This window comes from Phoxinus phoxinus (assembly GCF_949152265.1).
Source record: "Phoxinus phoxinus genome assembly, chromosome: 21".
Taxonomy (NCBI): Eukaryota; Metazoa; Chordata; class Actinopteri; order Cypriniformes; family Leuciscidae; genus Phoxinus; species Phoxinus phoxinus.
The window spans coordinates 3,544,059-3,569,776 of NC_136896.1; the positions used below are offsets into that span (position 1 = coordinate 3,544,059).

General features: G+C 39.1%; 2 protein-coding genes across 5 annotated transcripts in view; one reads left to right on the forward strand and one right to left on the reverse strand.

Moving 5' to 3' along the window:
• Window positions 1–24,400, reverse strand: part of insyn2a (inhibitory synaptic factor 2A) — a 41,257-nt gene extending 16,857 nt beyond the window's left edge. The window contains exons 1-2 of the mRNA XM_079595676.1: window positions 23,977–24,400; window positions 8,051–9,272 (exon numbers count right to left, since the gene is read on the reverse strand). Of these exons, the coding sequence (XP_079451802.1) occupies window positions 8,051–9,267 (1,217 nt within the window). The 5' untranslated portion in view covers window positions 9,268–9,272; window positions 23,977–24,400. The remainder of the gene's footprint in view (window positions 1–8,050; window positions 9,273–23,976) is intronic.
• The window catches only part of dock1 (dedicator of cytokinesis 1), a 203,708-nt gene that overhangs the window by 104,172 nt on the left and 73,818 nt on the right, over window positions 1–25,718 (forward strand). The window lies entirely within an intron of this gene.

The window sequence follows — 25,718 nt, forward strand, 5'->3', positions numbered from 1 at the left end:
CCACTTGGCTGCCTATTAATAGCCTTCATTTGAGGAGTGAGCTTAAAATCTGTCACTCTTTTGACCTTTAACCCTGCACAGAGTCCACAGGAACATGATTTGACATTGCCCAACAGGAGACAAATGCAGATATGTCCTGCACATGTAGTTTGTATGTTCACACTAGCCTCCGGCCTGCAGAGGAACATGGAATATGATCTGACAGTAGAGTTCATGGCCGCTTTTAGTACTCCGGAAGAGCACTGCAGACTCTTCCCTCGGCTTGATTCCTTCACGAAATCCCCTGGGTTGGACCAGAGGGGATGATGATATCATTTCTGCTGGAGATTTGCTTGATGCGATCACCTAAACCGGACTGCGCTCAGGGGGGCGGAAGCGGAGAGTTCAGGAACTGAACCAGTGCGTTTTGCCAGAGTTTCACTTTTATCAGTCTTTTTTTTTTTTTTTAAGCTGTAGAATTTTTATATGTAAATATTTGATTCAAAGCAAATTATAATCAGCCTAGAAGTGTGTAATGTTTGTTGAAGCGGAAAGCTGTGTTCCTGAATTACTTCATCGCTGTTTTGTACATCAGCAATCAGCGTCACGTCGGCACTCTTAACAGCATGACAAACAAAACTGTTATTCAAATGCTGAATAAATTAAACATAATACTAGAATGCATCTCATTATAGTCACTTCACTGTCACTCACTGGAGGTTTGCGCACTTTCCTGAGACTGAGCCTTACAGTTCAGCGCTCACTGACTCACTGACCAGTGATTCCTGCTTCAGCGCAGATGAATCTTCAACACCGCGCTGAAATAATCCATATCTTTCTCAAAGTTGTACATGAGTTTTCAGTGTGAATTGAACGTTATGGGATAAGAATCTTATGACTAGAAAACATGTCTTGCTATTGACTATTTTGAAAGTTTGCCCAAATAAATGTACTCTACTATTCAAAAGTTCAGTAAGATTTTTATGCTAAATAAGGCGGCATTTATTTGATTCAGTAAAATAGTAATATAGTGAAATATTATTGTAATTTAAAATAATGGTTTTCTATTTGAATATATTTTAAAATGCAATTTATTGCTGTGAATTTTCAGCATCATTACTCCAGTCTTCAGTCACATAATTTTTGTGGAAACTTTTTGCATTTATTTTAAATGTCTTCACTGTCACTTTTGATCAGTTTAATGCGTCCTTGCTGAACTATAAATCTCCTTAAAAAGTGAATCAGTCAGAGAGGTAGCATCTCATTCACTTTCTAACATCTCTTAAAGGATTAGTTCACTTTAAAAAAACTTTTGCTTATAATTTACTCACCCCCATGTCATCCAAGATGTCCACGTCTTTCTTTCTTCAGTCGAAAAGAAATGAAGGGTTTTGATGAAAACATTTCTCCATATAATGGACGTCAATGGGCACCAAACGGTTCAAGGTCCAAATGACAGGAGGGCTTTAAACGACACCAGACAATGAATACGGGTCTTATCTAGCGAAACGTTCCGTCATTTCAAAAAGAAATAAAAAAGTTTAAGTTTTATAAGCACAAATGCTCGCCTTGCTCTGTTCTGTGATGCGCGTTCGTGACGTCACGTAATACGCAATTACGTTGAAAAGGTCATGCTTGATGTACCGAGGCAGTGTTTACAAATGTGCGGAAGGAGGACCATACACACATATTCAAATGTTTTTGTGTCAGTTTATCGTTTAAAATGCCCATTGCGTGTGCGTATCCTGGGTGTTGTAATATTTAAAAGCCTAAAAGAAAATTTTCGTCAGGATAGAAATGTTTTACTTTTCCTTTTCAGCGTAACTGCGTATTACGTGGAGTCACGAACGCGCATCACAGAACAGAGCAAGGCAAGCGTTTGTGCTTATAAAACTTAAACTTTTTTATTTATTTTTGAAATGACCGAACGTTTCGCTAGATAAGACTCTTATTCATCGCATGGTATCGTTTAAAGCCCTTTGAAGCGGCGCTGACACTGTCATTTGGACCTTGAACCGTTTGGGGCCCATTGACGTTATATGTAGAAATGTTTTCATCAAAAACCTTCATTTCTTTTCGACTGAAGAAATAAAGACATGGACATCTTGGATGACATGGGGGTGAGTAAATTGTCAGAAAAAGTTTTTTTAAAAGTGAACTAATCCTTTAAGTTAATAATTCATTATAAAGTTTTGTGTAGGAAGTTCATCAAACTTAAATGGTTAAAAGGTTGTTCTTATGACTGGAGAATACATATCTTATTCCGCATATTTAATTGTAAATATAATACTTTGAAGCTGTATGTATGTGAAATGCTTGTCGTTTTAGAGATATATTGGTGATCTTTAGCCTGGTCTTATTTCCCTTCCTCTCAGTGAACAGTAGTCAGTGTTTACATGTGATTCTTAGTCTCTTGTATGTGTTTGTGTTGGCTTTGGATATGCCCCGTTTACTCCCTTGAGTTGCAGCTGAGCTGAACGTTAATAAATGTTAAAACAAATATCATAAATATTCTTTCGTCAACATGTTTTCACTGCCGGTGGCGGTAGCGCTTCATCTTTCCAGCTCCATCTGTGTGGAGACGTGAGGTCAGAAGATTCGAGAAGCTGCACTTCCAGTGTTGGCTGCCATTAGTAATTACCGCCTGTCGCCGTAACAATTGCTTTGCTGGCAAGAAGGCGACCCATCGACCCCTCAAACTTGTCCCGTGATGGAGGGCCAATGTCAGACTGACAGGAAGCCGACGGAGTGATCAATAGCTCTGATGAGCATGTTGTCATATCTGTCTGTCTCTCGTACTGTCAATCTGTTTCTTCACCTTTACTCTTTCTCTCATTACTGGAACTTTCCGGCCAGTGTTTTATTTATACTCGTGTATGAGTTTGTACTGTGGTAATTTCGGGTAGTTAAAACACTCTTCTCATGCCTTTGTTGTGTTTAACTTTAACCCAGAATATTCATTGTTTATTGTTTTGTCTTACCTTTTTAGTATGCTTTAATTATTATTCTTTTTTTAATTGATGCATTTACCTACCCCATATTATTATTTGTGTTATTTAAGACGGTAATGCATTTCATTTGGTAATGCATGATTTTTTTATTTTTTATTATTCAATTCATGTTTAATATGAATTGAACATATATATATATATATATAATCTTGAATTTCTTTTAAAATTAGCTATTAAGATAAATACCATTGCCATGATCAAAGCACTCGATTTGCTGATTTTTATATTAAAGAGGCTATATGCGTTTTTCTGAAATTTAAACTCGAGACTGACACCTGTGGCCAAAAGACAGAACTGCTGTTCCTTTCTGCTCGGTCGTACGTGCACACTTCATAAGTCATCTGCTGCAAGGAGGTCAGGTCAACATTATGTTTACAGAGGTAAGAACAGTCAAATACATATATTGTTTGAGATAAGTGTTCTGAGTGATCTGAAACGTTTAACATGAACACGCTTGACGTCACATCCGCAGACAGCGCGGGAAAAATCCGACCCGACAGAAAATAGGAACAATAGGATACAGGCTTATAGGTGCACCCTCTGTGAGCAGACAAGGTGTCCGTATGCTCATCAGGAGATGTTTGAGTCATAAATGGTAAAATAAAAAGGCTATTGTTTCGTTTATTTTGGGGAAAAAGTTCCATATAGCCCCTTTAATATAATAATAGTTGTTTTGTTTAGAAAGCATGATTAAATCATTTCCATATTTCCCAGTATTTCCTCGCGCCTATAGTTTTTGTTTTTACACTTATATTACAAATAATTAGACTTTATTATTATTTAGCATAGTACTAGTTTTATTCAGCAGGCGGTTCTCCTTCAGAGGTTAGTGATGAAACATTCAATTATTATTGTCAAAAAGGAAAAATGGAACAAAAAAATAAATAATGCTTCTCCGTATCGGTTATCAGACGCTTATCAGTTCTGAAAAAAAGAAATGAAAATCGGTATTGAGTGATTCGGGCCAGATTGCTTTCATGTCAAAGGTGAACAGGACTGGAGTTTGCATTTGTTTCCAGATCCTCTTTTTCCAGTCAGACTCATTTGTGGCTGCTTGATCGTTCAGAAAATGAATTGAACTGTGCAGCAAAACGTCCTGGTCCTCTGTGACTCTGAGAGAGTCTGACTCTGTTTTTTGGTCTGAGACTGCCTGGTTTTGGGCAGTAGCTCCTCTCCCACTCGGCCATTAACAGCGATCTGTCTGCGACCCCTGAGCTCTGCACCTGCTTCCTTAAAAGGTCAAACTGCTCATCGTGAAAATGAGCGGGACACCGACGGCCATTTTGCCCTTAATGAGAGCATGTGAAGTGATGCGTGGGGTTTATCTGAGGCTAGTTTCCGTGCCTAATGGGGACAGTGATGTATAGCACTGCTGCTGAGAGCCCGAGGTTGGACAGGAGGGCAGAATAATGTTTGTCACAAGGCACTGGCTGCCAGTGGTGATCAGACCGAACCCTCCGGAGCGAGGCAATGTGTTGGAATGTAAAAGAAGTAAATTATGTTGTATACACAGAGAGAGAGAAAGAGGGGGATGATCTTTGGGACACAAGTTGAATTCTCCCACAAAAGACACTCCGTTATTGGGCTCCATATTTGTGCAGATAGCATTGATTACTATTTAAATAGATGCAGAGAGAAACAGTTCCTGTCAGAAATAATTATTTTAAAAGCTTTTGGTATGGATGAGCTATTTTTTTTTTTTGTTCAGAAAATAACAAATATTCTTATGCACCTCACATTTCAGCGAGACCTGGTTATGATGATGATATATAGACATGTCATCCAGATGAGATGTTGCATGCAACACTAGATATTTTAACTCACTCACTCACTCACTCACTCACTCACTCACTCACTCACTCACTCACTCACTCACTCACTCACTCACTCACTCACTCACTCACTCACTCACTCACTCACTCACTCACTCACTCACTCACTCACTCACTCACTCACTCACTCACTCACTCACTCACTGCTCCTTTCTCTACCCAGATATAAAAGCTGCTGTTGGTTAATGAAGATGTGAGCAATGAACTCACGGCTCAATTGGACTCCGTAGTGATGAGGATTTTTAGTTTTATGGACGTTGCCATCTTTGATACTACTTCAGTAACTGTCGCTATGGTTACTGGTACGAGAATACGGGCTTGACTTCAGTTACACGTTCATTCAGACAGTATGCGAGACGCTACTGTAAGTTCGTGTTTGAACGGGACATTTCGAGACACACACCTGTAAGTAAATGTGGTTGTCAATCCCTAAAACTGACAGTGTGAACATAGCCTCACTCACCCGTGTAACGTAAACAATGACGCACATCTGAGTCCATGAGACGGAGTGAAGTTAGCGAGTGAAAGGCATACAAATATGAAGTGGAACACAGCCGGTCACTCACTCACTCTGTGGTAAGACTTATTTTTATAATTGTGAATTAAATTTTCATTAATCTAATGTTGATAATGAAATCGTTTTTTGCTATATTTTGATTTTATGAATATGTGCTTGAATTATAAATGATTATAAAATATTGGAATATATACTATTAGTATTGGGATATATATTTTGGAGAGCTCATATGTTGCACCACATGTTGTCATCTCGAAGTTACGGTGATTACGACATGGTGTGATGAACGCATTGTTCAATTTATTGCATGTTTTAAGTAATTGTTATTTTTGTTTGTTTCCACAATTCACTTAATGTTTGTATTGATCATTAAGTAATACATACCACACTTTTTACTTTTGACTGAGCCTGGGTTCTCCCAAGGTTTATTTCTCCATTCTGTCACTGATGGAGTTTTGGTTCCATGCCACTGTTGGCTTGGCTTTTGGTTTGCTTAGTTGGAGACATTTAATACTCAACAATATTATTAATCTGCCTTAAGGTGGACGATGATGCATTTTTCTTCTAGAAACAAACTTTGTTGTGTTATTTTCATGTCATCGCTGTAAAGCTGCTTTGATGCAATCTGTATTGTAAAAAGCGCTATATAAATAAAGGTGACTTAACTTGATACACAGTTAAGCTACAGAACCGCTAGCATTCCCTTTGATCCTGTAGCAACTTTTTGAGTCAAATGCCTCTTTGCATGTGTGTTTGTCTGCAGCATGCTTTTCAACACATTGAAAGATAGTACTACATCACGCCAGCGGTAATGTAACAGATGTAATTATGAACACATTCACCTACGCCCTCCAGTCACACTGCGCCTGTCTTTTGTCATGAGAATGACATTTCTGAGTGTGTGGAATGAGACTAATGTTGCGTATCCACACAAGCATTAACTGTTTCTGCATTGCATGCAGGAAAATGCACTTTTTCAAACCTGAGCTGGGGAATTGAAAACTCTGCCCTGAGAATACATTAAAATATTACTTTAAGTGTAATATCTGCAAAAGCATTATCCATAAGAAACCTCTGAGGCATTTGCTGAGGTTATGTGAAATGATATCCTCTCTGAAACCTAGGCTGAGCTTTATTTGTTTATGTGAAGCGTACCATTAGACGTTTATATAAGTGCTTATACACTGAGGCTTTTTACATTCTCGCTAAAATTATTAATGCATCGCATAATGCATACTTTATATATTATGCAAAATAAGTTTTTTTTGTTCAGGCCGTTGCCCATTGTCCCATGATTCTCTGAGTTTGTGGTTGAGCGGATCTCTAAACATCCTCATCATGATGTCATCCTCTGGATCAGTTGTTTGTGAAAGCCTCTTGCTGTGACCTTAATTGTGCTTCAACTATATAAAGTAGACATGTAGTCTTGCGGGTAATTAATGCCGTTTATAATCACTATCCTGGCAGGGTTCCAGTCCTTGCATCCCAAAGCATCTTTAGGGAAATATGTGTGTGGATATGCGGGAGATTGAGTCTGCTTCCTGTGCAAACTAAAGTTTTGCTCACTTAACCTAACCAGCCTCAAACATTGGATTTAGTCTTGTAATATCATAGTGTTTCTCTAAATTGCATGCAAACTCCCCTCATAAGGGGCTCACTTAATGTGTAAATGCTGAAATAATCAGTATGTTATGCCTAGCTGGGTGGGAGAAAGATAAATGTGGTGTTGGAGTATTTTAAAGTGGTAGTTTAGGGAGATTTGCATGATGCCCTGCTGTGGGAATGAGATGGGTTGTCATTGATTTTCCTCTGACTGTAAATATTCAGTTGTTATGCATGTAAATAATCCCAGGAAATAAAAGTTCCTTTTTTTTTGTCCAAATATACTGTGGAATTTTCTCTCCTTTGTGAGGTACTTCTACATTTTAACATCTTTCTCTTCTCTCTTAAAAAGATGTCATTGCTTAATGCATCTACCCCAAAATGGAGCAGATTCAGTTGTTATATCAAATGGGTGCTCTTGAAAGTAAAAGGCGTTTGGCATCATTAGTACTATACAGTATTTAGAAGGCCTCCAGCTAATTTCCCAGGTTGAGTCCAAGGTGATAAAAGTCAATATGAGAAAGAGTGCTGCTCTTAAAGACTTTCTAACCACCCGAAGATACACTTATCCATCCTAATTAGACCTACTAGCAGTCAGTCTGAGAACCAAACAATACTTGGGAATGATGTAAAGTGTTGAAATAGTTTCTTGTATCCCATGCATACATGTATAGAGACAAGCAAAGTACGGTAATTCATCTTATTGTCAACTTTCGGAACAATGTGCATTGCAGCTTGTTAGCACTTTCAACACACTGTATTTGGCATGAGTTGTGGATGTTTGGGTAAATGCGTGTAGAAATGCAATTCTTGGTGCAATTTTGTTGGCACACAATTTAAAGACCAACCAAAGATGAACTTATCCATTCTAAATAGACTTACTGTAGCAGTCAGTTTGAGAACCAAACAATGCAATTGATGTATTGCTATTGTGTGTGTGTTTCTTGTATCTCATTCTTAAATGAAAATAAACATTCTGAACAATGTGCATTATAGCTTGTTGGTGCTTTCAAAACATTGCAGTTGACATCTTAGGGGAAACGTGTATGTAAATACATTTCTGCTTGGTGCAATTCTACTATTTGCATGCTTAATGTACAGCATCTTACCCTTCTCTATGAGCTTCTCCTTTTTCCAGCTCCTGAATGACACCCAGCAGCACTTTAATGGTTTCCTGGCTGGAGCTGATCATGTTTTCCATGGCTTGGAGCTGCGCTTTAACATCCCCATCCTGTTTGACAGGCACTATCTGCTTGCATGCCTCATTATCCGTCCGTAGAGTTCCCGCTCCCGTGACGCCCCTGCACGGAGGTGCCGGCATGGGAACGGCTGTCGAGGAGACCGAAGTGACCGGCGCCACCTCTTCCATGGCCCGCAGCGGTCGAGCGGACAGTGTACCCACGTGACACTGGACCTGCGTAGTGCAACTGGCCCGCGGGAGCGTCTGTGACTGCAGGCCGTTGAGCTGCAGTGCCGCCTTGCGTTTGCTGCGCTCGGTTGGACTCTCCAAACACTCCACCTGTGTGAGGGAGTTCCACGCGATGGGTCCCGTCACTTTGGAGGAGGAATCCTGGAGAATAATCCCAGCGCTCTCCCCAGAGTTCAGCAACTGCAGCTTGCCTGAGCGATCAAGAGTTTCGGAGTCTCTCCGGAAGCCCTTACTGTGTTTACTTCTGACGCTACACATCTGATAGTCCGAGTGGTCCGCTCCCGCTATGGTCCTATCAGTCGGACAGGGAAGAACCAGAGCGTCCGAGCACGGCCCGTCCGTTCTCTCCAGACACTCGCTGGCTTGCGGATGTTGCTCTATGGTTGCGACGCACTTGCTGGTGTGCATTAATGCTTTTGTTTTCCTCAGATTATGAGAGGGAGCACACTCCCTGCTCGCCACCGTAGCTTTCGCCCTCTTCACATCAATAACAAACCCATCGTCCTGGTCCTTACAGCTCTCCGTCGCAGCGGCATGCTTGACCGTGTGTCCTTTCTTTCGCTCAAATGGAAAAGTCTGGTAACGCTTCCTAAGATCCGGTGAGGTTTGCACTCCAGTGCTTTTAGTTACATTGGGAATTGATCGGCGAGCTGGGACAGTCATGTACTTGCGGTACGCCACCTTGTAGAGCGGCTTCCCTCCCCGGGCCGCAGCGGCCTGTTCGTTCTGGGCCTCGCAGATGTCCTTGAAGCGCACCTGAAGGGCCTTGTTGCGCTTGCGCACATGCCGGCTTTCGTCTGACGATCCTTTGACCTCCAGGGCCATGGAGGCCGCTGTTGCCTCCGAGTCCGACTCAGAGTTGGTGAGCATGCATTTACCAGCGTCCTTGCTCACCATGGTTCCTGCAAACACAAACGGTAGAGATATTATACGTTGAAAGAATGGTGCATTTGCTTTTAGCAACTGTATCTTGCATGAAATTGTGTTAGTAGATTAGATCTGTGCTTAAATGATCTGACACAAATGTGAAAATAATAAGTCATGCAACCACAAAAGGGCACAGCTGCAACATCCTTCATCCACTGGCTCTATGAACATTTCATATACCGAATTAGCGTCCTCTCCCTCGCTAACCTGCTCGGCTTGTTTGCGGTGAAATTTATGGAGCAATCTCATGAGTGTTGTCTTAGCCCGTGACTTGTTTGTCTTTGACAGTTAATTGCATCTCTTAATCTCGTGTGTTCCTGGAGCGACCGCACACAGGGAGAATGATAGGAGTGAAACTGCGTCATCTATCTGTCTCCCTAGAGTTCACCATACCTCAGCTAACTAATAGAAAGAGAGACACTGTCTGCCCTGTGATTCAGCAGCATCACCCTGACAAACACTTCCAGCTTCCCTCCGAGGCCTGTGTGTCAAACTGCCTTTTTTTAGTGCAATGATTCCTGGAAATATAGGAGTGTGTTTGATGCGCTGCTTTTTCAGATCATCTGTTTTGAGCATTGTATCTATATATTTTCTTATATATTGATAGATAATCCACTAGTATGCCACATTATTGTGCATGTATATATATAATGTATGTATTTTTCTCATATCTTAACATAAGCGTATCTAATAACTATATAAAATATATTATTTTATATATATATACATATATATATATTTATATATATATATATATATATTATAGATGGATGGATGGATGGATGGATGGATGGATGGATGGATGGATGGATAGATCGATAGATCTGCTTTCAACAATATCTTTGTTGTTGAATTGAAATTCTATTCTATTTCAAGAACAATTACTGTTGAACTTCTGTTATTGTCAGCAGTTTTGTTATAAAGTGTATTTCTCTGCTTTTTGTGTGGACTATGATGGTTTTGTGAAGTTAAAGGGCAGGTCTATTGCGCACATAACAATAGAGCGAAAATTGTTTTAAAAACATGTCTTGAGACCAGTTCTGTTCTGTTGCACTTCATCGAGCTGTTATTGAACACAAGAATGTGTCGTCATGGTGTGTATTTGACATGAATCAGCCTAATTATATCAGGCTTACTTAAAACCAACTAGCCTTTCACACTCACTAGTCCATTATGACGTTTGCACATTCCTAGTTTTTTTTCTGGCTGCTTTTTGATTGACTGTGCTTGTGCTATAGATTTGTTTTCATCTTCCTCAGGAAGGGAAAGATAGTTATGCAATGATAAAAACAAACGAAGATTACAGTTTGATTGTTGTGAAGTTTTGCAGTGATGGCTAACGTTACTCAAGCTGGGTGATATCTGAACACCGTAACACAGGACTTTTGAACCTAATCTGATTTCCACTCCAGTAACCTTGTCTTTCAAATATGAAAAGATTCACAACAACAGATAGGAACCGTCTGAAGCAGCCGCTTTAAACCTGTAGTGTGGCCTAGGATATCTTTAGTCTTATCTTGTAGATCAACCTATTGTGTTCCAGTTCCCCTTTAAACTATTTAACAAGTAGTCCTACAATCTCGCCCACATTTCCCCTCAAGTTTCTGCGATATTCAGTTCCTTCAATGTACAATACCGTTCAAAAGTTTGGGGTCAGTAAAAATTAGAGAGAAATAAAGAGAAAGCAAGAGAAAGAAAGAAAGAACAAGGATGCATTACATTGATTAAGAGTGACCAGTAAAAACATTTATAATGTTGCAAAACAAATTCAAATAAATGCTGTTCTTTCAAACTTTTGGTTCATCCAAGAATCCCCAAATCAGGGTTTCCAAAAAACAAACATTGAGCTGTATTACTGTTTTCAACATTTATAATCAGAAATATTTATTGAGCATCAAATCATCATATTATACTGATTTCTGAAGGATCATGTGACACTGAAGACTGGAGTAATGATGCTGAAAATTCAGCTTTGATCATAGGAATAAATTACAGTTTACAATATATCCAAACAGAAAACAGTTATTTGACCTCTTCTATACCTCTTCTATACCTCTTCTATACCTCTTCTATACCTCTTCTATACCTCTTCTTGACCAGCCACACGATTTGAGAATCATTCGACTGTAGCATAAGCCTTGTGGTGCATGTTGCATGCCAAAGTTTAATATGAGATATTAGTGGTTTCTTCAAATCACAAACCCTACAAATGAGCCCTCTGAAACGCCACTAAAAATGTCTCGTACAGGTTTTCTTGTGCACAGTGGTAGACGGTGGGAAATAGAAGTCCATGCAGGAACGGCATACATTCTTGGAATCCAATAATATCTAATCTAATTGAGTCTGGGATACCTCTCCGAGTTTAGATGCACGTTGATCTCAGAGTTACTTAGCTGCACTTCTGCAGGAGTGTCATGTTGAACGTCTCTAATGCTCTCTGCACTATTGGATTATGTCTATTACTCTAAATCATTTGGTGAGGGCCTTGAGGAAGGAGAGATAAACCGATGGTGACAGACCCTCACCAACTACCCATCTTCAACACCCGTTCAAGATCGATGTGAGCTGCAGACATCATTACAAACCTTCAATACAGCATCCAAACACATGCTGGCTGTACAACACACAAACAAGATCAATGCAGGTGCTAGGAATCATGGGATTGTATTAATTCTTGATATCCAATCTGCAGTCGACTAAACAATTGTAGGCATCTCCTCCTCCTCCTCTTTCCCACTCACTTCTGAACATGATGTATTGCTAGGATAACCCGGTTGTCAGGGAAAGCCTATCCCAAATGCATTTCCAACTCAATTAATCAGAAAGGGTATTGCCGACAGCTCGAGTCCCCCAAAGATGCATTAACAGCCCTGGGATTATGTAAACAGAAAGTCACGGCTTTATTTACATAAGACTCTAAAGAATTAATTCATCAAATTATTATTCTCACAGTTGCCTCGTGTTTGATATTGTGGTGTCATAGCAACAGCCGAGTGGTTTCTGCCCTAGAAAGGGTATTTTAAGGGACTTCCTGGTCTTTGTCAACCTGAGCTCTTGAAAATAATCTTCATCTTTGAAGACCCTGAAATGAAAGGTGGAAGATGGTAAACGTAATAAAGTGGGTTTATTTGCACACTGGTTTCATTAGTTCTGTTTGCTATGGCTTGCATTTTCACTTTGCTGCTTACTATTGGTGATTTGTTTTTTGTTTTAAACCATGTTGTTTGTTATTGCTAGTATTATTATCAGGTCTTGACATTAACTTTTTTTGCTCTCCAGTCACTGTGGCTATTGGTTTTCCAAAGTTACTAGCAACTGGCCACAATTTTGACATCGATACCATGTGGAAAAACTGCCATATAGATATTTTTAATATTATCTCATAATTTGGCAGCAGGTGTATTAGGCTGCTGTCACTTTAAGAGCTGACGCACAGATACTGTTACACATGTGTTTTCTTTCTCTACTGTTTACTTTCACTCAAAAGAGTATTTGACTGTTTAAGCGCAATACGCAGCAAAAAATAACTTAATTTAGTACTGAGGGCCGGCTTTACGTGCGCACACTGAGTTTGAGCACAAAATCTGTGGGAATGTGTAAAATTATAAATAAATTATGCAAAATCCCAAGCCCTGTAACACACACAATATTCACCCAGAGCAAATGAAACGAGTGAGTTAAGGGATGCAGGTTTGTGTGTAACTCAATGTCGGAGAAATGAGAGAGATAGAACCGCTGGTGTCCTGTATCTATACGTTTCAGATATTTTAGTATCGATATGTATTGAAAAATGTATATATATTTTTTACAACACTAAAATGCACTTATTTCAGATGCCCTTTTAAAAGACTACAATTGAAAAATGTATTTATTATATATAAAATTCAACCCGCCAAAGTAGCTAGGAGTGATTTTTTAGGATCTGTGTGGAAGTCTTCGTTTACTAAATGCATTAGCTGTAAATTTGTCTTCCTGTCATTCCAATTTCAGTTCACCTGTTGGATGTACAAAATACAATTCGAATTCTTTCACTTGATTTGAAATTCTTCTATTGTGAATTTTCCCCTGATTTAGAGACCTGAATATTACATAAACGTTGGCGTCTACAATTTAGCAACCATCCCTATGATGTGTGAGTTTTGCACAGTAAGCAACAAATCTTCTGAAAGTCTCATTGTAATGTTATATTTGTGTGTGTCGATGTAAACAGCCACACAGAGATATGAGCACTGATCTGAGCTGAATTAAGCTTTCTAGCTCAGGACGGCATCAGCTACGGTGAACAATCGAACCTCTTGAGTGCATGTTTAATACTAAAGTCACAGCGGGTTGTGCGGCTCTGAGTGAAGCGTAATCACTGTCGTCATGTGTCATCTGAAGCGTGCAGACCCGCAGCCATGTATCCAAGCACGAGTATCGCTGTCGTTTATGCGTCTTCGATTAAAGACCAACATCTGTTCAGTCACAGTCGTGTCTCTGCAGGCTTTTGTTGTAAGACAGCTGTCATCGACGTCACCCAAACCACTAGTTCTGCGTTCAGGTTTTGCTCATGCATTACAGCGAAGTCTTCATTTTTTCTTGGTGACATGTTCATCTGCCTCACACTGCTGCTTCCTCATGCAAACACTAACTACAGTATTTCAAACACAGTCTTCTGAGAGAACACACACTTAGATGGATGGATGGATGGACATCCTGTCCCCTCTGTCACCGGTCGGCTTATTTTTGCCAAAAAATGAAGTGAACTGACCTGGAAACTGTCATCTGAGACCCTAGAATCTCTTTCTCTCTCTTCATCCCTTATTAATGAAGTCCCCCTGTGGTGAAAATCAAGTTTTTATGTACATGTCTATGTGGTGTTTTTAATATGCTTTAAGACAAACCATGTGCAAATTCATTGCTGAGTATTTTCTGCTTAAAACTGCAGTGAACCAAAGACAGTCTCAAAAACACGGTTTGAAATCGCTGGTGTTTCTGACGTCACAAACTACCTTGTAACCAATCAGATCAACGTGTGATCGTCAACCAGTGAATCTCTGAGCTGAGTGAGTGAGTGGAGGCGGGGCTCATTTGCATATTCATAGAGCCGCGTACACTAAATAAAACAAGGGTGTAGAGTTACATTAAAGCTACTTTAAGGCATGAAAAAAAACTATTTTCACGAAAAAAAAAAAGCTAATTTTGGTGGTCAAAGATAAGTTTAAAAGGATAAAATGATTCACTACAGGGAAATTTAATTAGTTCTCTTCCTATCCAAACTGTCTATGCTGTCTTTATTTAATCACATTCATGAATAGAATAAGATCCAGCTTGTTTCTGCACTCTTAATGATTGAGGTGTTTCCACACGCACAGAACCAAGTTTTAATCTAGCCATCTATTATTGTGCATGTTGAGTGTGCTTTCGGGTTTGATTACAAATACAATCAAATGTGTTAATTATGTAAGACTAATAGCATTATTCAGGAACCTTGGGTTCATATTTCATATTCATGGCCCTACCCCTACAAGCTTTAATAATAGAGGAAATCCCTCCAGTGGCTTATTTATTTCTTTATTTCCCGAGGGGAGCGTGGTGTTTGAGCACAGGGTGTCCTAAAACACTGCAGGAACAAATGAAAGTGTGGCACTTCTCGAGAGTGTGTGGAGAGCTCACCCTAATCCGGCTTTAGCTGCTGCATTTCTGTTATTTATTTATTTGGTTTGTTTGGTGGGTTTTCTCCTGGTGATTTCCCCTGCAGGATATTAGTGTGCTTTCTCAGAACGTGGCCTGTTCAGATACAAAACTGAAAAAGAGTTCATACTGCACTCGTAATATCCAATATGACCGGGCTATAGCTAAAATAGTTCTCTCTATGTTCAGAGCTTTTCATCAGACATGGGAGTTTTGAGAGGGTGTGTGTTTATCAATCAGGGAAGCCGTCATGTCAACCAAACCATCAATTTCTTCTCTTGTTGTGACTCACACATATTGTGCTACTATACTGAATGTTTTAATAGCAGTTGAATACTCAGAAATGTTCCTTCAGAAAAGGCTTTATGTGGCATTTTAAACGTATTAAAATATTGCGTGGTAAATATTGTTAATTATTTCTATGGTGCTGTAATTGTTTTATCTACAGTTGATGTGGTGGTGCATATAATGAAAATGAGTAAATGTCATTAAGTCAATTTAAGTAAAGAAAGGGGTGGGCGGATGGATGGATTTATATGGCTCCGCTTTCACTAAAGTTATAGTAATCACATTAAATGCATAACTGTTTTAAACTATGACAAAATGTGAGTTATTTTATGTGCATTTGAATGCAAACGCTGGACTACAGATATGCACAGTATAGCATTGTGTTTGTGGTGGTATAGAGGATTGTGTGTGTGTGTGTGTGTGTGTGTGATCCCTGCTGCATTAAAGCCAGTGTATGGAGTCAAATCCTTTGTCCGTTAATCGTTTCTCTAATGCCATAAGATGAGCCCGTCCATCTGAACGGCTGCTATTAGAGGATTGTGCTTCTAATAATTGTGGCTCCCTGACGCTGGGGCATTTTAATGATGCGTTGCTGTCATTTCATCTGGAGTTTGTGTGCTCAGCCTCGTTCCATTAGATGTGTGCCTGTCTGTAAAGCATTACGCTCAGGTGGAGAGGACTCTTTAAACACTGGCTTTACCGCTCCGAGAGCTGAGAGATCAGATCTGCCCTGCTAGTTAGTCCTTTAAAGAGACATTCATTAACCATTAAGGTCAGCCACACGACCTCATTGAAGCTCTGTAGATGAAGCATTGAGACATTTCTGACTGTTCCAGTGTACATAAATTAATGAAATGATGGATACATGGATCACTTTCATTTTCAGAGTCGGTAGATCATGTGCAAATAAAATCTGAAGATTCATGAATCAAGAACATTCATGATTGATGATGGGTGGATGGAGGGAGGGGAAAATGTAATGGAAGAAAAGAATGTATGGATCGATGGATGGATAATTCACATGATTCATTAAATAGATCTGCTCATAAGAGTAATTTGTTTCTGAATTGGACTATGCCAATTGTGGTGTGTATGTGTTTTATTCACTTAAAGGAATCGTCTCTGAAGAGTCATTTGCTTGTGAATCGGACTACACTGGTTATGTTTGTGTGCAGCTTATGAGGACAAATCAATAGAAAGATATGGAAAGATTATTAGCTGTGCATGATCTTTTTCTCTTGATTTAATCACATTCAGTTCAGATTGCGAGATCACAACACAGGTAAGGATTCTGCAGAGATATACACAAAACACTCATGCATCACTTTACATCTAAATTATGTGTCATGACATTGACAACGATCAGCATGCATATGATATGTTTAAAAGCATTATATTATCTGACGTTTTTTCTTAATGTTAACAATGAACGTCTCAACTGAGAGTGTCAGTTTAGGTCTGTAAATGAATGGAAGCGTCCAGTGGAGTCAGAACCTGAGCTGCCCCGCTGACCCTGAACACATTTCTGCTCTGGCTTTGCTGAGAGCTTTTACTCTATTTAGTATGCAGCTCTGATAGACCTGCAGTATTTTGAGGACGTCGCTGGTGTTCGGGGAACTGTATCTGACTCAACGCTGAGTAGTAAAACATCTCACCCCAGAGCTTTACACAAACACACACAAATAATACCAGCATATGCCACCTGATAAATGATGTTTCTGAATAAGGTTCTTGCCGATGCTTAACCACGACTTTGCTGCACAGGAGAGTGTACAGAATCATATGTAACGCTACTGCAGTGCATTAAGCAGCCGCTATCTCTCTGTCTGTCAGTGAATGTCATGGAGAGGCTCTCTGTGGAGCTTCAGACTGCTTCCATTACCCGCACCACTCGTATTTCCCAGAAATAGGCAGAGACATTGAGTCCAGTCAGGAAGAATGAGAGAAGCATTGTGTGACTGTCCTCTAGCTATACATTGAGACTCAATTCAGCCAGCGAACATTACCTGCGATGTGTGTGCTTTATTAAGGTGTGCAGTGGTGCAGATGTGTCGTCTGTAAATTGCTTGCTGCTGGAGACCAGATAACCAGAACATGCACAACGTGTGTTGGTTCATAGGTGTTCTTAGATGCACACAAGGTGCCCTGGATAAATGCATTATCTTTGTGGTCTTCATGCTTTCCTTCCTGGTTTTTACTAGCCATGTGCAAAACTGTATACCGTGTATAGTAGTTGGTGTGTGCCTGAATGCTGTACTATTTGGCTACACTATTAAAAATAATTCGGGAATGTGATTTTACCGGATTTCCATATTTTCCGACCTTAAGTGACCCGTTTGAATTGCGTAAATCTGAGAAAAAAATGCTGGGGTGTTGGTTAGTGTATGATGATTGAAATCACGATAGGCCAATTACTAAATCAACTGCGAAGTATGACGTTTTCTACTACATTTATTTCATGCGCAAGGTCGCGGCGCCATCTGCAGGACACGCTTAGCTTGTTAGAGAGGCTTCAAAGTGCCAAATGCGAGTAAAAATGCATTGAAACTGTTACTTGCCAGTTGCCTGGTAACTTTTTAATGAATTTAGAAAATGAATGGTCGTGAGAAAGAATGTGATATGGCTTAGTGTGATCATCAAATCGCAATGGTTGTGATGTAATTATTGAAATAGTCTGACGCTCTGCATGTTTCAGAGTAGAGCACAGCGCTGTGTATATTTTCAGTTTCGATTCACAGTAAATATACTCTGCAAGTGCTGTGTGTTTGAGTCGCTTATTTACATTTGTGTACAGCAGCCATCTTCACAAATTCGTGATTTTTAAAGGGCACCTATTATGACATTTAAAATGTTCCTAATGTTGTTTAGGGAGTCCCCAACAACAGTTTTACATGCATGCAATGACAAAAAACACTTTTGTTGTCGTATAATATGCATTTATTTTTACCTGATTTGCTCACCGACTCCCAAATGAATCGTTCAACGACTCATTTTTCCAAACCCCTCCTTTGCGCGACGCTAATCTGCGTTGATTGGTCAGATGACTCAGCAGTGTTTACAGAGATAATACTTATTGTTTAACACGGAGTACAATTATGCTTTTATCAATTAAATTGTGTTATAATAATTATTATAGTCCACTGCTTTAGTTTGTAGTAAAAAACTAAAAATAAGATGAAGAATTTAATGTTATGTTAGCGAGCATACCCCAGAGTTCATATTGTAAAAGCACAATCAGTCTTTGTTTGCATTAGCCCGATGCATAAACATAACGTTTTTACACAAAAAAAATAAATAAAATGTAGTTACGTTACTACGAGGTATTACTCTATTCTTTAAGACAACTCCGAAAACAACGACAAACACTTCACATAGGCTATCTCAATACAATTGTCATTGAAGACCTAGAGGCTAAACGGTGCTTACACAACCAACAAAATAATTATTAAGCATGCTACATAAAACATAAAAGCAACAATTATTAATAACACTTACAGGTTGTGATACGGAGGAGGAAGCTGATGCAAATACACTTGGAATTGAACCTTCCTTCAATATCAGCTCAATATCGCGAATCCAAGTTTGATTGCATTTAAGTTGGTAAAGCAATCGTCTTGAAAATGGCGCGAGCAAAGCACAAGGCTCGGACTATACTTCTGTGGTATAGTTGTATATATGAATTGTAGCCACTTAGTCTTCAAATGCTCCTTCTTGGGCAGATGAAAAAAGTTTGCTTTTGAGTCGCACTTCAGAACACAGCGTCTCGTCGCCATGATATTTTCCCTGGCCTTGGAGCGCAATAAGTGGGCGTATCGTATTCAAATAACTTGACAAGTTGACGTCATCTAGTCAGAGAAAAAGCTTCGGTCTTCTAACGATTCATAAAAATGACTCCGAGTCGACTCTTACTTTTGAAAGACAATAACTTTATATACGGTGCACTTTCATATTTCAAACTTTGCAGGATGTTTTTGTTCACTTAGATCTATGTTACACACTACATGAAAGGTAAATTTCAAAATTCCATAATAGGTGCCCTTTAATCTTTTATAAATCTGTTCTCAACAAAGAGAAGCATTAATGTCTCCATGTGGTTTTCCACCAAAATAAATAATTAATGGTGAAAGCAAAGAAGTTTTTACCTTTGAGCATGACCATCATCTTTAGCTGATCACATTCCTGATCAAGGCTCTTTATTGGCCTGGATCGTTCCTTGAAGAACCTTTAACATCCATATCACTTTTTCCATGGCACAAAAGGGATGTTATAGTGGAAAACGGTTCTTCTATTTTTTTAAATATTCTTCACACTAAGAAAAACATGGCTGTTTTAAGAGCTGTTCTGTGAAAGTTTCTTTGGGGAACTTAAAATGGTTCTTCTGATGCTCTGTCATGGCAGTAGATGGTCTGATGTAGAAAACTGACTATAGAAGACCATAGAGCATTTGCAGCAATTATGACAATATAATGCTGTCATATTTCCACACATGATCAAGCTTGTGTAACTAGAAATGCCTTTAGAATTCACATTCACAAATGTTTTTGCTCTTATGCATGCTTGTTAAAGAGCTCAGATGATCCAGCAGGACATAGGGATGGATGGATGGATGGATAAATGGGTAAGAAAATCAGAATTTAGTTTGAGGGATTAATAGCGGATAAATGAGATGCTTGAGCAAGCCTTTATGTCCAGACTTATCAAAGTGATCTGAAATGCCCCTAACGTCACAAAAATAGTTTTTTTTCTTTGGTCAGATGGTTTCTCCCTGTCTAAGCGGGCAGTTCTTGGCCAGAGTAGTTGCGATGTGGACCAGGCCTCGCATCAAAAGTCTGTCAAATGCAGAGTTTGGCATATCAAATGCTTTTCAGACTGTTGAGGAGACCGTAATGGACTCCCGAGTCTCTTCAGTATTCCAGGCATGTTGTGATCTCTCTTCCTCTCTGGGTTTGTACAGTGAGCGAACAGACTCGTAATAAACCCATTACCACATGAAAGACAACATCTGGCTTCCTCACGGCCAGCGCTGCTGTTTCTGTGCGAGACAGGTGAAGAGTAAGACTGGGAGTCTTCAGGCATCTCACGACTCAGAGTCACGATCTGATTGCAAAATGATTCTTAATGCATTTCAAGTGCAGCTCTGAATATAGGGCCACGAATTCCCTTTCTATGCCAAGTTCTGTGACCTTAACTTTGCATGCTTTAGTGTTGGCCATGAACTTGATTTCTGTGGCTGTGTATGAGAATGATCAACCATAGAATGTGTAATGATGTGTTTTGTCCTCCGGCATACCTTACAATAATGAATTCCTGACTGTTGGTTGAATATTTTGGATATTTGACTATCATGTTTGCTAATTTGCACAGAATGAGTGAGACTTTGTAGTCAAATTCCAATCCAAAATTAATAGAATAAATGTTTAAGTACGTTTAAATTTGTTCCGATTCTCATCATTATAATACAATTTATTATTTCTAATTCTATATATTTATTTAGCAAACATATAATTATATAATGTGTGTGTATATTTTATATATATATATATATATATATATATATATATATATATATATATATATATATATATATACATAATTATTTTAATACAATTATTATAAATATAAACTGATTCTGTTAGTCAGTAGAAATACAATTCTGTAATGTAAACTAATACATACACAAAAGTTTTATTTATTAACTTTATTTTTTATTTGTGATTTTATTTCCAATTTTATTTGTGATTTGTTTTGTGATTATTCTTTATTTTTTACCAGTTATACCAGTGATTGCCTATCATAATGCAGTCAGCATTCTCTCTCTCTCTCTCTCTCTCTCTCTCTCTCTCTCTCTCTCTCTCTCTCTCTCTCTCTCTCTCTCTCTCTCTCTCTCTATATATCTATATCTATATATATATATAATCTCCTCTCTTTCTGATGGTGTCTAGTTTAGGAGGTAAATTTAGGATGGGAGTGTCTCAAAAACAGCCAATTGAAAGACAGTCGTGATCCTTCAGTAGAACCCAGATAACTTTTTCCTCTCATGCTCTCACTCAGTCTCTCTCTCTCTCTCTCTGTTTTATATATGGAAGTGTTTTTGCACCAGAATGTCCTGCTTGTCTGAGGAAAGTGTGTGTTCGTGAGCATTTGACTCGCGTGTGGCTGGTGGTTTTGTCTCTAGCGCTAACAGGCAGTATTCATCTCCATTACGCTCTTCTCACGGGTCTGTCTTTCATCAGGGAGGTTGAGCACATGACACTTTTAAAGAAAGAGTTCACCTAAAAATCTAAATCCTGCCTTCATGTGGCTGTTAACCTGTATGACTTGATTGGTCAAGTCTCAAAACTCATCTGCATGGAGACACGCAAGAACCAATGCTCTCTTTGGTCTCACCAGGTCTTGATATGGTAGATTTGAATATACATTAGTGACATTTGAGAATTTGTATGGAAATCACAATTAATCAGGATTCTTTGATTAATAGAAAGATCAAAAGAACAGGATTTATTTTAAATAGAAATCCGCTGTAACTAGAGCTGCACGATTAATCGTTAAAAGATCAAACACCCACACACTCTCATAACTAAGTGACAATGATTCGCCTGTGTCTATTAAACCTTTGGCAAAATCACACCGGAACGTTTAAATCTGTGTCGGCGCTGCCGCTGATCCAGAGACAGCAGTTGTCCTGTATAGAAACCGCTTCGCAAACAGTCTTTTCAACCACACAGTATCATTATTTCCGCAGAACTGGGATAAAAGTTTATAGTTTGAATATAAACACTGATGTCTACGAATACGGTAGCGCCCAAAATAGAGGAAGCACCTTTAGAAAGTCACATGGTAATATATATATTAATTGTATCGTTATACCAGTAGGTGGCGATAAGTCACTGTTAAAATTTTTATTTGTCATTGAATCATTCATTCAAGAGATTAGTTTAAAAAAATCAAATAATGAGTCATTGAATCATCCATTGAAACTATTTTTTAAAAATAATGAATTTAGATTCATTTAAATAGACTGCAAAAAAATAAAAATAATTCCCAGAACCTCGAGTAAATTACATTAGTGGTGTGCAATATTGCCGAAAAAGTGATGTCTCTATATTTTCTGAGATTTTTTGATAACGACATTTAGATCATATTTTGCTAACTGTTGATTACATTTCATATACGTCTATAATACGCTTATACTACTTTTACGTTTATAAACATTTAATTCGCTAGCTGCGCTGTTCTAACATGAGCTAATCTAAGCGCGTACACCCGAAGCACTTAAATCCTGGCAAACAGCGCCCGGTTACTGGACTTTCGAGTCTTATTGCGCTAATACTGTCAAATAAACACAAACTGATTTAAAACAGAGGCTGGTCCCCTTTGACTTCCATAGTAGGGAAACATATACAGTACTATGGAAGTCACTGGGGACCCGCAACTGTTTGGTAACCCATATTCTTTCAAATATGTTTTATTTTCAACAGAATGAAGAAACTTTTTTGGGGTTTAAAACAACTTGAGAGAGTAAATGATGACATAATTTAAATTTTGGGGAAACTATCTCTTTATTGTTAATAAAACACAGAGAAAATCACTCACTGCTCTTGACTGAGAACTTTAATAGCAGCTTTAATTAGAATCCATGTGCAATTTATACAGTGAAGTCGATCTTGTGTTTTTATTTGTTTTTATTCATTGAATGCTACTGTTAAATACACCCACTGTAGCTGAAAAAATAAGGCATTGTTTATTTAATTTGTATATTATGTTGTGTTTATGTAATGTTTTTATCTGTGTTCTTATTTTTTAATAACAAAGATTTTTATCTTCACCACTTTGGCCTAAATGTCTGCCATTTCTCTATTTCATATTTTGTTACCTTGTAAGGCTTTGTTTTTAAAATAGGGACATTAGTTTGGCTGTAATGCTTAGTCACTTGCAAAATAGTAAAACCAACATGGAAAAGAATCAAGATAAAAACGTGAATCATGATCTTTTTGTCCTTTTTTTGGAGGTCAACAGCTTCTGTTCATTTTATTGTATGTGAAAGAGCAGCCTGAACATTCAGCTAACCGTCTTATTTTGTGTTTCACGGAAAAAACGAAAGTCATGTAGATTTGAAACGACACAGGGGTAAAAAATGCCCAAATGTTCATTTCTGAGTGAACTAGTCCTTTAATGCTGTCCATGATTTAACCTACAGCCTGAAAACACAGTTTCTAAATCCAGCGAGTGTTTTACAGTTCAGACCACCATAAGCTCTCTCTCTCTCTCTCTCTCTCTCTCTCTCTCTCTCTCTCTCTCTCTCTCTCTCTCTCTCTCTCTCTCTCTCTCTCTCTCTCTCTCTCTCTCTCTCTCTCTCTCTCTCTCTCTCTCTCTCTCTCTCTCTCTCTCTCTCTCTCTCTCTCTCTCTCTCTCTCTCTCTCTCTCTCTGCGTGGGTTGAAATAAAAAGATTATAATAATGCTAAATGAAGCATTGCGAGGACCACAGGATCAGATGATCTGAAGCATTGAAACGCCACAGGATCAGATGATCTCGCCGTGTTTGTTCTGATCGGGTTCTTCAATGCAGCACTTGCCATATTTTCTCAAATCAACTTTTGTGCACAAGTTTCTTTTTGATCTTGAATTTTCCAGCTGCAATAATTACATGTACATTTCCAGGAGGTTAAAGTGATTCTATGAGTCCAGCCCTGAGCTCAAGCGCAGAAGAAGAGACTCACCTCCAGCCTCGGATCAGTGGTGGTGATGATGATGATGAAGGTGAGGGAGAGATGACCAGCACATGTCTTCCCTCTCAGCACAGCACGAGAGCTGATGTGAGTCCGGAGAGAGGGTCTGCCATGTTGGAAGTTTCTCCGTGAGAGCGCACGTACGGTCAGCCGGTCCTGCCGTGATCCTTACACATCCAGCGTGAGAGATTCCACTGAGATCTGCCCCAAAACACACACGCAAACTCACAGCACGCGTCTTCACCCGCCCGGCGCTCCCCCGCAACTCTCTCCCTCTCTCACACACACACACGCATACACACACACACTCACACACTCACGCGCACACTGCCGACGGGTTGCAGTGGGGTCCAGCGCTCAGCGATGGCATGTGCGCACATGAGACATCCATCCTGAACCAGCCGCTCCAAGAACTGAGAGACCCAGCGACACACACACAGAGAGAGAGAGGGAGAGAGAGGAGGCGGGGTGGAAGACAGCAAAGCAGAGAGAGAGAGAGAGAGAGAGAGAGGGAGGAGGGAAATTGTCAGGAAAATCCAGCTTTAGGTCATGTGGTGACCTGCTGATTTACACATTTACATGTTTTTTTATATTTCATTGAATTTATTTTTATAGTCGATTTCCTTAGATTTCCTTAATTAAATGCTAAATTAAAGAAAAACACATACATATTCCTTTAGAAATGATTCCAATATGCTGATTTGCTGCTCAAAAAAACATTCTTATTGATGTCAATGTTGAAAACAGCGGACATAAAGTGTGTGTGAGAGAAACCTCATTTATCTTGGCTTTTGCATTTATTTATCATTTGGATCTCTGGAATTTGATTCAGTTTAGGCATTCTGACATTAACACATTCCTTTTTATTCTTGGTGATATTGAATGCTTGATCATGGCTGATAAACAATCTAATGTGATTGTTTCTGTAACTAAAGCCGGGGACACACTCAACGACCGTAAGGCCGATTATGAATGTAATTTGATGCTTACGACTGATTTTGCCCAAACTCTGGGACAGTTGCGTTCAGTCGGTGTTTGAAATATGCTCCAGTTGTTGGAAACTGTCTGTAAGTGTGTTCAGTTCAGTCTTAGAATAGTTTAGTCGTTAAGTGTGTGCCCAGCATAAATGACTGTGATGTAGTTGCGTACTATAGTGTCAGATCACGTCACCACGTTAGTTCAGATCGACTTACAGCAACAGAAAAGCATCAGTCTACTGGGAAACAGTACATGAGGAAAAACTGGGATTTGAGAGAGTTTATGAAATAGATTCAAAGCTATAGAGTTTTGTTTGAGATATTTCTGAAACCCCAAATGGAAGATATTTTGAAGAACATTTGGATTCATACAATATTGGACCCCATTGAGATATTCATATTTTGCTTGTGACGGGAGAAAGGTCATACAGGTGTGAAATGACATGAGGGTGATTAAATGATGACTCTTTAATTGTTGACCAGTGATAGTCCGGTCAACTAGCATTTCTTTCTTTCTTCATATTATTTTTCCATCATTCTCTTTGTTTTATTTTTCAATCTGTCCTCATAAGGGCCACTAGGAGGAAAATACATTCTGCTGACGCGGCACACATTGATTTTATTGTCCTAGCCGCTGGTAAGGCCACACCACCGAATGGCCTCCTTGAGGCTCGACATAGCGTGGATTTAGTTGAATCAGCATGTAAAGTCAGTTCTGTCATTACTTCAGTGGTTTGTGCTTATACGTATGCACAC